This window comes from Moschus berezovskii, chromosome 24, assembly GCF_049115385.1.
Source record: "Moschus berezovskii isolate FMDL1 chromosome 24, NW_MosBer_1.0, whole genome shotgun sequence".
NCBI classification, from domain to species: domain Eukaryota; kingdom Metazoa; phylum Chordata; class Mammalia; order Artiodactyla; family Moschidae; genus Moschus; species Moschus berezovskii.
The window spans coordinates 5,321,990-5,336,360 of record NC_142483.1 but is presented as its reverse complement, the minus strand read 5'-3'; the positions used below and the strand labels follow the sequence as shown (position 1 = coordinate 5,336,360).

At 47.3% G+C, this 14,371-nt stretch overlaps 1 protein-coding gene across 12 annotated transcripts in view; it reads left to right on the top strand.

The window, feature by feature from the left end:
- Positions 1–14,371, top strand: part of ATG7 (autophagy related 7) — a 259,273-nt gene that overhangs the window by 68,517 nt on the left and 176,385 nt on the right. For all 12 annotated transcript variants that reach the window (XM_055413573.2, XM_088831925.1, XM_088831919.1 and 9 more), the window contains one exon: positions 2,526–2,601. In XM_055413573.2, the coding sequence (XP_055269548.2) occupies positions 2,526–2,601 (76 nt within the window). The remainder of the gene's footprint in view (positions 1–2,525; positions 2,602–14,371) is intronic.

The following is a 14,371-nucleotide window of genomic DNA, read 5'->3' as shown; positions in this document are numbered from 1 at the left end:
TCCTATGAGTGTGCTCCTCTTGTCTATTGTTTTTATCTCTTCATATACCTGTTTTTTTTAAAACAAAGCCTTTTTATTATGGAAAAATAAAACATATATGAAAAAAGATATATGTTATGTGTATACATACACAGACGCCATTTGTGTATGTATAAAAACTCCTTTGTATGCACCATCCATTTTCAGTAATTACCAACACATGACCGGTCATCATTTATCTGTACTATTGTCCATGTTTTTTCGTCTTCCACTGACTTACTTTAAAGCAAATCCAAGACATAGTACTTCAGTCATAAAAATTTATCTATTTGGTATGTATCTCCACTGTCTTTACATGTAAAAACAAAGGCAGTTCCCTAATATTTAAATTTTGTGTCTTAATAAGTATTTAAATCCAGTAAGTATTTAAATTTCCTCAATTCCTGAATTTGCTTGGTTATTTGACTGACTACTGGCCATTATGTGAAAAATTATATGGATGTTGTGATTTCCATTTCCTCCTGGCAAACTGCTGGGCCAAGTGGACTGCCATCCTAGGCCATCTTATCCAGTTAGCACTTGTCTGTTTTCAGGCTCTCCCTTAGTCTGAGGATGTAACCCCGCCATGATCCCAACTCGAAGCCTGGGATATTCTCTATGGTTCCTCCCTATGGGCAGACCTCAGCTCTAGACTGTATCATCAGCCCCATGAGTCAGTCAGGATCACTGTTCAGATTCTGATCCAATGGCCACTGCTTTTGGAGACTGGCAGTTGCTTTCCGGGTGAACCTCCCCTTGCAAATGCCTAGGTTGCCTCTGTGGGCTTCCCTCCTCTCGCATACCTAGGCTCTGTAATTCTCCCCTGCCTTGGGAACTCTTCGATGCTTTCAAACACAGGTTTTTTTTTTTTTATACTTTGTCTAGCTTTGCTGTGTCTTCTCGATGGGAGGGCTGGTCCTAACCACCTAGTCTACCAATGTCACACGAGTTATAGTTTTCAGTGTATTCAGCTTTTTAATTTATCAAGCACTTACAGCATCAGGCCTGCTTGTGAGAGGAGGGAACGCAGTAGGCTGATGTGCTTTGTTCCGACTTGGCCGTGGGCCTCTTGGTAGGCTCTGCGCAGCACATTGTGTCTGTGTCACGTCATGGATGCAGAAACTAGCACAGCTGTGGTCCAGAGACCCTGCTGCTCCATGCAAGGAAGGTCTTCCTTTATGACTTACAAACAGTAGAAGTGACTCATCTTTCATCTAGCAAAGAAAAGTGAGACAAAAACTAATTTCAAAAGAGTCAGTAATGTTAACAAAAAAAAAAAAGGAAAGGAAAGACAACAAAGGAAAGAAGATGAAGATTAATCAGCAGTTTAAGAGTCTCTCAATACCTGCTGGGGGCAGTGCTGTCCATGTTGCATGGTAAAGTCAGACTGGAGCCAAACTCGTTTACAGCTGACTCTGTGACAGACACACTGTGACTTATCTTATATATTTTCAACACTGACATAGTACTTATATTGTGTTAGGCTTTATTCTAAGCACGTTACAAACAGTAGTTCATTTAATCCTCATAGCAAACATTAGGAAAGAACTGTTATCTGTCCCGTTTTCTTTCTTTCTTTCTGTCCCACTTTTGATGGGGAAACAGAGGCATATCCAAGATAACTATGTTGCTGAAATTCACGTAGCTGCTGAGCAGTAACCCTGGAATTTAGCTCAGCCCAGTTTGGCTGCAAACTCTGTCTTTAAGCACTCTGCTAAGACACACTATTTGTAATACTGACATGGAAGAAGTGGATTTTTGAAAGGTTTGTTTTTCCAGTTGTTAGAAATCGACATGCGTATTCCATTTACTGTATAACTCAGAGTTCTGTGTGCTTGAAAAGACGGCCTCTGTGCAGTGTCGGTAGCATACGTAACAGTATAGCTGCTTCCGAGTTGAATGGAGACAAGCAGCTTTTTTGTCTTCCTCTCATCTTTGTCATCTCCCTGGCACCTGGGTTTTCTTGTGGCCCCTGGACAGGAAGCATTTGGGATAAAATCTTTGAGAGCTGACTGCGAGTCCTTGACACCAACCCCACATCGGCCACTCGGCCACCTTTGCTGCAGTGGGCCAGAACCAGGGCCTGTGTCGCTTGTCTCCTGTGACGTGAGGAGACTCCACACTGTGGTTTGGGGTGGAGCACATCCGTTCTGCCGCATTAATTCATCAGTTTTCTTTCTCCTTCCTCCATGCAGTAGCAGGTGCATCCCCTAGACTCTTTCAGACAACGAGAACTAATATTTATCGGCAAATAGCCTGTGGCCACAAGCGCTGGTCTTTCTAACTTCAAAACACAGGCTTTTTTTTTTTTAACTATTCTTCTACCTTCCTCCCAGAAAAATTAGGTTTTTTGTGTATGTTTTTTTTGTTTCCCTGGCTTATGCCACCTAGCAAAGGGTGTTTCGGTTATCCTTATAAATCTTCCGCGGACCTCCTCTAGATCATCCTCACGGGAATTAGACATGAACTTCTCTGAGATGAGCAGCTCATCTGTTTCCCTTTCTCAGGGGCTACGCCATCGCCAGCAGCAGTGACGACCGCATGAATGAGCCGCCCACGTCCCTCGGCCTCGTGCCTCACCAGGTGAGTGACTGGAAGTGAAGCCACAGCTCCAGGCCCCATCCCGGTGGTGCAGCAGGAAAGTATTTGGGGGTCACCTTACCGTGCCATCCTCCCAGCCCCCCTCTCCTCCACCCTCCAGGCGCTCCTGCTTCTTTGGAATTTCAGTGGCAGTGCTTTATGAGCACCGGGAGGGGATCCCGGGCTGCAGAATGGTGACGAGAAGAAACCCTGGACGAACAGTACTATCCAGTCTCCATTTAGCATTTCTCGTGTTGACTCAGGGCTTCAGGATGGAGCAGAACGGGAGAGAACGGGCTCTGGAGCCAACCAGACAGCAGCGTCAATCCCAACCCTGCAGTTATTAAGGTGGCCTTTGTTGGCCATGTCACCGAACTTGGAGCCTTAGTTTTCTTATCTGTAAAATGGGCAAGAACACCAACCTCGGCTGGTAGCGGCAGAGATGAGAGGTGGGGTATAGAAAGGCCTCGGCGACAGCACCTAGAGTGTCACAGCCCTCAGTGAATGATGCTGCCAGCCGTGTTGCTGCTGTTTGTTATTATTATCGACTCCTTAGCCAAAGAGCAGCCTTTCCGGGCTTGCACAGTAAGATCATTAGAAGTGCACAGTGCCACCAAAAAGTGCGACGTCTTTTCGGAAAAAGAATCTGAGGCTTCCTAGGGAAGGCCCATCCCATAGAGAGTGAAAGAGTGAAAAAGTTAAGTTTGTGCGCCCTCTGCTCCGGTTTTTGTGACCATGCTTTGGGAGTTTTTCTGGTCTTGGAAGTCATCGCTCTGAGTTCCGTGCGTGTGTCTATTTCACCCTGTAGCAGGAGGGCCGTCTCATGAGGGCAGCAGTGCGCGTGCCCGACAGTCTGTCTGGGGGGCCGGGAAGACAGACCCGCAGATGGGTTCAGAGAGCAGGGTGACTCACGCCAACCTCATTCGCCTTTCTCTCTGCCTCCGTACACCTGCCCTGTCGTTTTCTGGTTGAGGGTCTGCATCAGAAGACAGGAAGTTACTTGTCCGCTTTCATGGAGAGAGGTAGTGGGTATGCTGAAATCCAAAGCTCAGCATGGCGCTCTGACCAGGGCTGTGTCTGAGGTCTTTTGAGTGGAAGCGGCCCTGGCCGGCACGTTGGGAGTTGGTGTTCAGTCACTCAGTCATGTCTGACTCTTTGCGACCCCACAGGTTGCAGCACACTGGCCTCCTCTGTCCTCTGCTGTCTCCAGCTGTCTGCTCTGGTTCTCGTTCGTTGATTTGGTGCTGTCCAACCATCTCACCCTCTGTCGCCCCCTTCTCCTCCTGCCCTCCATCTTTCCCAGCATCAGGGTCTTTTCCAGTGAGCCGGCTCTTCGCATCAGGTGGCCAAAGTATTGGAGCTTCAGCATCAGTCCTTCCAGTGAATATTCAGGGTTGATTTTCTTTAGGATGGACTGGTGTGATCTCTTTGCAGTCTAAGGGACTCTCAAGAGTCTTCTCCTTTCACTCAAGTCACCACTCTGGGCCACTTGCACAAGTCGCCCGTCACAGTCTCAACTCCCCGAGCCCCAGTGTCCACACCAGGTGCTGACTTCGTGTCCAGAATTGTCTTAAAATGATGAGGCTTTGTGAACCATGAACCACCACGCAAATGTGACTTTTCCAGCCTCCCTCGTTCAGGAGGGCATTTATGTGACACGAATGGGTTAACCTTTTCTGCAGAAACACCTCAGGTAGGACTCAGCAGACCCTGCGGTGAGCCCCATGATGAGGAAGCAACCTTCCAGAGCCGACCTCTGCTAGGGACGCGCTCACGTGAATCCCCACCCTCGTCCCTTTTCACAAGTCGCTGACCTTGAGGTGTGCCCTCACCTCCTTTATAGATTTCATGCTGAGAAGGGGCTTAATTAAATTTTCAGTCATGCCCCCACATCAGTTTCCATCTTGAAGTCCTTGATGTTAAATTACCACAGTTGTAGTTTTCTCGGTGGTGAGGCCAGAGGGCAAAACAAGAGTCTTTATAGAAGGGGTCCCATGTCAAAATGCGTGCCTGTGTTTTTCAAGTACTATGGCAACTAATCCTCCTCAGTGTTACTCACCCCCACGGAGCCTGGCGATTGTTTGTCAGTCACCCTCTCTTCCACTTCTTTCTCCTCATTTTCAAACGTCTGAAGGATTATTTTGGTTGTTGGCCATCTCTTCATTTGGCCTTTTCAAAGGCTGAAGGGTAACGCAGCCATATATGGGAAAGGCCCAGTGCGTGCGGGTGACTGCCTGCTTACATTATTTCAAGTGTCAAGCCTTTATTTTTAGCCACTTTCTAAAAAAGACAGTGGAGAAGGAACTTTACGATTATTCAGGGTTGTGTGGTCCCTATTTAGAGGCTTTAAATTTCTTCCCTTTTTGTTTTTTTCCTTTTGGAAGTGGAGTGAGTCCATGTATGCAACCGTGCTTTGACTAGGAGACTGTCATTTCCATGAAAATACTGGGCTGTGTGGAGTGCAGACTCAGCACCGCCACTGCCCCCTTCCTGGCTCTCCCAGACAAATGACTTCCTGTTGGAGAGGAACTCCCAAGCCCCTTTGTGTGCTCTGTATGCAGACGGCAGCCCGTGACGTCCCTGGGCTCAGTTTTCTCTATTCCCTAAAGGAGAGCGTTTATTAATTGGTCCCCATGGAATGCGATATAGTAGAAAAGTGATAGTCCTCGAATGGAGAATCCCAAGGCCACCCACCCACCAGCCAGTATGTTGTATAATCGGGGAAGCTTGCTTCACTTCCTGCTCTCCTGTCTCTGCTTTCCCTGGGGTCAGACCTGGGAGGTCTGGGGGTGACTTAGTCTATCTCTCTGTGGGCCCCCAGGCAAGATTTGGCTCATCCAGAGATTGGCCAAGTGTAGGAAAAGCCTTCATGAAGGCCCTGAAATTCAGTGATACCCAGCCTGGGGGGAGAAAAAAAACCCCAAACCTCTTACTGCATCTGAAAACCGTGAAGAAAGCATTTGAAGTTGAGAAAATAGGCTTATGGGTTTGTGCTTTTTAAAAAGCCTCCAGCCCATTGTATATAGATGGGATTCTACAAGCAGACGGCCATGAGTATAAACCCCTTTCTGTCTGTAATGTGTTTTTAATTTGTCATTTTATCCACATATAAAATGCACACTGTCACGCAGATCATGCAGTGTACAACTTGGATTATCATAGAATGAATACCACGTGTGTACCCAGCACAGCACATCAAAATGAAATCTTGTCAAGCACCCCCACAGCCCCTTTCATGCTTCTTCCAGTTATCATGGCTTCCTTCCCACACAGAGACAAGCACCTCTTGACTCTGAATACCTCAGGAAACTTCTGTCTCATTTTGAACTTTCTGAAAAGCAGTGATGTGGTACCTGCTCTTTGGAGTCTAGCTTCTTTTCTAGAGAGAACTTTGTCACTGTCGATCTTAGCATACTGTCGTTCCCTCTGCTGCTCGACGAGTGGGATCTTTTATTAATTTTATTTTTTAAAGACGGTTGTCTTTTTCCTGGCTTCTGGGGTCACGACTGAGCTCTGTGAGGCCAGACCGCTCCTTTTCTGGTTCTTTGGTGGGAGGCGCAGTTCAGGAGTTATCACATGGAGAGGCCACCCCCGACGCTGCTAGGCAGTGTGCAGACCGCTGAGACAGAGATGTGACGGAAGCTTGCAGCCGGTGTAGCTCCTGGTCACCTGACTGGACGCCCCGCGGAGAGTGAAAGGCGCTGTGGTGACGCCATGGCCGTGAGTGCAGCGGCCCTGCTGTCCTCCGATTGTGGACGAGGCTGTTCGCCTTTTCAGTGTCTGTGCGAAGGCACTCTCAGTCCTCAGGCACTGCTCAGTGAAGACCCTGGATGGGCGTGCCCCTCCTAGGGATTTGGTCTTGCCAACCCCATGGTTCTCTGGGGCTCTTGAGTTCTTTCTTTTAGCTAATTTCAGAAAACTAGGACAAAGCCCAAACTAGGGCAGGACCCAGGGAAGGACCAGCCTGGGAAATCTCCCCACCAAGACGAAAGCTGAGCTAGAGCTGTGGGCTCTAGCCTCACCTCGGCCTGTCTGCACAGGCTGTGCCCCACAGATTCTCAGGCCATTACCTTTTAATAAGGTTTCTGTATTTTTTTTTAATTTAGTTTATATTTGGCTGTGCTCGGCCTTCGTTGCTGCAAGGGCTGCTCTCTAGTTGCAGTACGTGGGCTTCTCACTGCAGTCGTTTCTCTTGTTGCAAGCTTTCGGGCCTGTGGGCTCCGTGGCTGTGGCTCCCGGGCTCTAGAGCACAGACTCCGTAGCTGTGGTGCCTAGGCCTAGTTGCCCCATGGCAGGTGGGACCTTCCCAGACCAGCGATCGAACCCTCATCCCTATATTGGAAGGCAGATTCTTCACCACTGGGACCACCAGGGAAGTTCCAGCTTGGGTATAATTTCATCGGTTGAAGGAGGTCACTCATGCCCCACAAGTTTCACTCACCTGATAAGGCTGTCCTGTGTGGGAGGCCCACATGGCAGGGAACCTGAAGGCTCGATGATCATACAAATCCACTTAGAATCCCAACTTTGCCTCTTCATTTCATTTTCATCAGCTCATTTGACAAAAGGGGTTTGAGGAAGTTCTTGCCACTTGTCAGTGTGACCTTGGGCATGTAACAGATCCTTTCTGAACTTCTTATTTTAAATTACTGGAACGGGCATAATAATACACTGGTATTAATCTACAGGTTAAATTATAGTTTCTAAATACTAGCACACCCAAGAAGGGCATGGCAACCCTCTCCAGTACTCTTGCCTGGAGAATCCCCTGGTGGGCTACAGTCCATGGGGTCACAAAGAGTCAGGCACACACATGTGAAGAATCCTAGTTCCCTGACCAGGGACTGAACCCACTTTCCCCTACATTGCAAGGTGGATTCTTAACCACTGGACCACCAGGGAAGTCCCTTCTTTCACTTTTCATTAAAACAGTAAAGTGGGAGCTTATCTACCCTCCTAAAAAGGAGGTTACAAGGAATCTCATAAAACTCCGGAAGCAGTGAGTGTGTAGGGAAGGGCTGGAGGGATTAGTCCCATCCTGCACTTTTTCCAAGGACGATGCTGGCTCATTTCCAGCTTGCTGCCTCTGCTCCTCGGTGGCCTCTATTTGAGAGTGAGCGGTGGCTCAGTGGTGGTAGTTGGAGCCATTGTCCAAAACAAAGACCTCTGTGGTGCACCTAGGATTTCAAAATTGCTAAACTCTGTTTTGGCATTGAATTTGGTTAAGACTCGTTTCAATATCCAAGAGCCTCGCGGAGTTTGGATTTAGTTCTTACTTACACAAACTCCAAGCTCCAGAAGTATTGCCAGGCCTGCTGGAACCCAGTGTGAGGTGAGAGCAGGTCCCCACTGTGGCTGCAGCTGTGCCTTCTCAGAGCAGCTGTTTCTATTTGTTTCTGGCCTTGGATCCTCACTTCCCATCCAGGCGAGGTGGGCTTGGGGCTCCACGCTGCTTTTAACTCAGCTTAGGTGTAAATACCACCAGAGGTGGCCCAATGGATGGGACCCCTTCCTGTTCCTGATCTATTTATTTTGTGGCCAATTGGGCATAAATGACCAAGGATAGTATAATCCACTCAGACCCTGATAGCAGCCATCTTCATATTGAGTTTTTGGTTTGGGGAGGGTGTCTGTTTCTTTGTTTCTTAGATCCTCTGGTCTGTTTCTTTCTTCCTTCTCCTTGCTTTTCAGCTTTCCCCCTACACTTTGGAGAGAAAGAACAGAACTCAGATCCCTGGCTTTGCTACTTGGTGGTTGTGGAATCTTGGGCAAGCCAAGCCACTCCCTTAGCCTCGATTTCTTTGTCTGGAATACGATGGGGGCCACAGGATGGTAGTGAGACCACCGTGAGGGGAGTATGTGAAAACACTCCACAGAGCCAGACACCTGGATGTTGTTGTCTAGTCACTCAGTCGTGTCTGACTCTTTGTGACTCCGTGGACTGTGGCCCACCTGACTCTTCTGACCATGAGATCTCCCAGGCAGTAACACTGGAGTGGGTTGCCAATTCCTTCTCCAGGGGATCTTCCCCACCCAGGGATCAAACTTGCGTCTCCTGCATTGGCAGGCGGATTCTTCACCGCTGAACCCCCGGGGATGTTACAGGGATGTTGTGTAATAAATGTTGCTCCTCTGCATAGTCCCCCCGCCACCGTTTCCATGTGACGCTGGGACAGGCCCTCCTACACAACCTCCTAGGCTGGGAGGGAGCAGTCATTTCTGTGGAGGGATTGGGGATAGCAGGGGAGGCAGGACCTCACAGGCCATGTACCCAGGGACCACAGAAAGCCCTTGAAAAGTCACAAGCTGAGCCAGGATGTGGTCAGGTTTCAGGTTTGGCTGCTGCACAGAGAATAGACCGGAGGTGTCAGTGGGTCTGGGTATAGAGTTGGAGCCCTTGAGTCTTTAAGTGGAAGACAGCCTAATCCAGGGGCTCCCACATCTGGTGCATCAGACTCTCCTTGGAAGCCATGTCAGAATCCCCAGCCCCATTCCAGGTCCACTGCAGGACAACCTCCAGGGACTTTCGGCATTTTGAGAATGACGACTCGGCTTCAGTCTGTAAAAATGGCTTCTTGATGGCATCCTATGGGACAAAGTACATAGTCTGTCAAGTTAACCCCAGGCGGATCCTGGTCTTTGAGCATACTTTTTAAGTTTTTTACTTCCACGGACACTTACTCTCCTTCCGAAAGGGCCCTTGACTCCTGGTCCCTAGCAGACCCCCGCCACCAGCCAGAGGGGCTAATTAGACATGTACAGGTGCACCTAATAGGTGGGGCCACCGCCACTGTCCTGGGACCCACCCACCCGGGGAGGAGGGAGGCCCAGGCGCTTCCACAGGCCCTGCTCTGCGGCTTTTTATGTCATCTCTGCGCGTACCTTTACTCCTCCTGAGGACGGGAGCGTAAGGCCCTGTTTAGTTCAGTCGCTCTGTTGTGTCCGACTCATTGCGACCCCTAGGACTGCAGCACGCCAGGCCTCCCTGTCCATCAGCAACTCCCAGAGCTTGCTCAAACTCACATCCATTGAGTCGGTGAGGCCATCCAATCATCTCATCCTCTGTCGTCCCCTTCTCCTCCCACCTCAGTCATTCTCGGCATCAGGGTCTTTTCCAAATGAGTCAGTTCTTCTCATTAGGACCTGTTAGCCAAACCCAAATATGACCTAGCACCTCGTCTCACTGGTGTTTGACAATGAGGATTTCAACTCAAGCTTCTTCTGCCCTTTGTGGGGCCTGGGAGTGACAGAGGGCACGGAGCCAGGAAGCTGCGGGTAACTGTCCTCCTCCTAGACTCCATCATTCCTGGGTGGGTCTTTTAAGTATTCGGGGTAGCAAAGAGACAGGCTTCCCTGATAGCTCAGAGGGTCAAGAATCCGCCCGCAATGCAGGAGACCTTCGATCCCTGGTTTGGGAAGATCCCCTGGAGGAGGGCATGGTAACCCACTCCAGTAGTCTTGCCTGGAGGATCCCCATGGACAGAGGAGCCTGGCAGCCTGTAGTCTATGGGGTCACAAAGAGTCAGACATGACTGCATGACTAAGCACAGCATAGCAGAAACACATATTGTAAAGCTGTTTTCTTCCCTCTAGAAGGCTACACAAGAAACTAATGCTGAAGGTTTTGTTTTGTTTCTTTTTTGAGGCAGAGGGGTTGGGAGCAATAGGGACTTTATGCTTTTCATTTTGTACCTTTCTGTAATGTTTGGAACATGTTAATAAGGTTAACTTTTTTTTAAAACTCTTTTGAGGTACAGTATATGTGTAGTCAAATGCACTCATAGAAACGTGCAGCTTAATGAGTTTTGATGGGTGTGTCCTCTTGTGTATGACCACCACTGCCATGGACAAGACCTGGAGCATTTCCTTCACCCCCAAAATTGACTTTATACCTTTTCCAGGGTCATATCCCTGCAGGTCTGATTTTCACATGGACCATTTTAATATTTTCTTTGTTCTTTTCAGTATTAAAGGGAAAAAAATGTCATCAGTGTAAATTAAAAAAATAAAACGTGCAGGGATGCAGGCAGAGTTTGTCACTGCTAAAGGATACCCTCTTACTAGCCGCAAAGCTAGGTAGAGGTGGGTGGAGGTGTGTGTGTGTGTGAAATTGGCAGTTCTCCCCCTCTCTGGGGAAGGGGAATAATGAGAAGCCAGTATTATTCAGGGGAGACTGTTTAAAATGAAGTTAAGGATGTAAATACTATATATTTTAAAAAATAGGAAAAGGGGCATAAGTATGCTATGGGAGTACCGATGATTTTTTGTTCGCGCTTTTATTTTCTGCATATGCTTATTTTTATTATGGGTTGAATCAGATTTTTTAAAATAGCTGTTTAACACATTCTCCTGTAAGGAAAGACTGACAGCAGATATTAGTAATCAGTTAAGAGCTTAGAGTAAGCTGTGTGCAGTCCCCGAAATGGAAGTCTGTGTCCTGAGCAGTGTCAGGAGACCTCGTGTGGATGGAGAGATCACTTTGTCAAGCCTTGTCACTTAGGCGTTAGTTTAGACGTGGCTTAAGTAGCTGGATGTGGTGGGCTTTTGCTCAGAAAGCGTGAAAAGAGCTAGAGGCTTGCTGATGGATTCCCTAGGTCTTCTGATGGCTTACAAGTGATGGTGAGTGTATAGAGCAAACTTCTTATGCATTTGTTTTTCAGTTCAGTTCAGTCGCTCAGTCGTGTCCGACTCTTTGCGACCCCATGAATCACAGCACGCCAGGCCTTTCCATCACCAACTCCCGGAGTTCACTCAAACTCATGTCCATCGAGTTGGTGATGCCATCCAGCCATCTCATTCTCTGTCGTCCCCGTCTCCTCCCGCCCCCAGTTCTTCCTAGCATCAGAGTCTTTTCCAGTGAGTCAACTTGACGTATGAGGTGGCCAAAGTATTGGAGTTTCAGCTTTAGCATCAGTCCTTCCAATGAACACCCAGGATTGATCTCCTTTAGAATGGACTGGTTGGATCTCCTTGCAGTCCAAGGGACTCTCAAGAGTCTTCTCCAACACCACAGTTCAAAAGCATCAATTCTTCGGCGATCCGCTTTCTTCACAGTCCAACTCTCACATCCATACATGACCACGGGAAAAACCATAGCCTTGACTAGATGGACCTTGGTTGGCAAAGTAATGTCTCTGCTTTTTAATATGCTATCTAGATTGGTCATAACTTTCCTTCCAAGGAGTAAGCGTCTTTTAATTTCCTGGCTGCAATCTGCATCCACAGTGATTTTGGAGCCCCCAAAAATAAAGTCTGACACTGTTTCCACTGTTTCCCCATCTATTTCCCGTGAAGTGATGGGACCAGATGCCATGTTCTTTGTTTTCTGAATGTTGAGCTTCAAGCCAAACTTTTCACTCTTCTCTTTCACTTTCATCAAAAGGCTTTTGAGTTCCTCTTCACTTACTGCCATAAGGGTAGTGTCATCTGCATATCTGAGGTTATTGATATTTCTCCCAGCAATCTTTTGTTTTTACCTTTATTTATTTAGCTGCCCGGGCTCTTCGTTGGAATGCATAGACTTAGTTGCCCCACCCTGTGGCATGTGGGATCTTAGTTCTCTGGCTAGGGCTCAAACCCCTGTCCCCTGCGTTGGAAGGCAGATTCTTAACAGCTGGACCATCAGGGACATCCCCTTGTAACTTGTTTGGCTGTGAATTGGTGCCTGGCCTCTCTCAACAGGTGCAATATGTTTGTTCGGGTTTTGCATCAGGTGCGTGGATTTTAGATTGCTCTGAGATTTCAATGCCTGTCTAAGGAAGGTGCTAAAATTTTAAGTGGCAACCTCCAGTTTTTAAATTCTAAGCATTTCTTGTAAGATAGTTCCGTCTATGGGGTCACACAGAGTCGGACACGACTGAAGTGACTTAGCAGCAGCAGCAGCAGCAGTAGGGAATACAGAGTATATTGTGTGAGCTCAGTACATTTGTAATACTGTGAATTTAAAGCATTGCTGATGGAGATGGGTTTCAAATTACTTGGAAAATGTGAATGATGGGAAGATGGGTTTTTTTTTTTTTGGTTCATTTGGGATGAAAGTGAAAGTTGCGCAGATGTGTCTGACTCTTTGTGACCCCATGGACTGTAGCCCCACCAGGATCCTTTTTCCGTGGAATTCTGCAGACCAGAATACTGGAGTGAGTAACCAGTCCCTTTTCCAGGGGATCAAACCCAGGTGTCCTGTATTGCAGGCAGATTCTTTACCTTCTGAGCCACCAGGGAAGCCCAATAATACTAGAGTGGGGAGCCTATCCCTTCTCCAGCCGATCTTCCCAACCCAGGAATTAAACTGGGTCTCCTGCATTGCAGGTAGATTCTTTACCAGCTGAGCTACCAGGGCTGTAGTTTTCTCTGGATATTTCAGACATGAATAACTTGGTTGGCTTTTGGATGTTGTGTTTTCTCATTCTTTCATTTCATAATTAATCAGTTCAGTTCAGTTCAGTTCAGTCGCTCAGTCGTGTCCGACTCTCCGCGACCCCATGAATCACAGCACGCCAGGCCTCCCTGTCCATCACCAACTCCCGGAGTACACTCAAACTCATGTCCACAGAGTCGGTGATGCCATCCAGCCATCTCATTCTCCGTCGTCCCCTTCTCCTCCCGCCCCCAACCTTTCCCAGCATCAGAGTCTTTTCCAGTGAGTCGTCGGTATCTATTATGTGCACATCACTGTGCTATGGACAAATGCAAATAGTTTGACCTGTATCTTGCCCTGTAAAAGCAAGTGAGATAAAGAATAAAATTTTAAGTAATTATACTACACAAGCTGATTCTAAAATTCGTATGGCAAGGCACAGGACCCAGAATAGTGAAAATCACCTTGAAGATGAACAGAGCTGAAAGAGCACACTTGCTGGTTTCAAAACGTACTACAAAGCTACTGTAATCAAGACAGTATAGGGACTTCCCTGGTGATCCAGTGGTTAAGACTTTGCTTTCCAAAGCAGGGAGTGGGTTTGATCCCTTGTCAGGGTTTCCACATGCCTCATGGCCCAAAAAAAAAAAAAAAAAAAAAATCAAAATATAAAACAGAAACATTATTGTAACAAATTCAATGAAGAGTTTTAAATGGTCCACTTTTTTTTAAAAAGTGTAGTACTTTCACAAGGAAAATATATAGATCAACAAAATAGAAATGAGAACTCAGAAATGAGCCTTTTTACCTTATAGTCATTTCTAGAGTTCAGCTGGGGGAAGAAGAGTCTTTTCAACAAAGTATTGGAACAACTGGATTTCTACGTGCGAAGAATGAACTTGGACCCTTACCCCACACCACATGCAAAAATCACCTCAGAATCACCTCACGATGGATCGTAGACCTAAATGTAAGGGCCGAAACTATCAAACTAGAAGAAGACATAATCAGTCTTCAGACACTGAGAAGTGATTTGTTATGTATGATTTTATCAGAATAAACCTGTTATTTTCTCCACAGAATGGGAGAAAATATTTGCAGAATTATATATCTGTCATTGGAAGGACTCCAGTACTTTGGCCACCTCATGCGTCGAGTTGACTCACTGGAAAAGAGTCTGATGCTGGGAGGGATTGGGGGTGGGAGGAGAAGGGGACGACAGAGAATGAGATGGCTGGATGGCATCACCGACTCTGTGGACATGAGTTTGAGTGAACTCCAGGAGTTGGTGATGGACAGGGAGGTCTGGCGTGCTGTGATTCATGGGGTTGTGGAGAGTCGGACACGACTGAGCGACTGAACTGAACTGAACTGAGGAAACTTAAATCCAGAGTATATAAAAAAGTCTGAACAGGT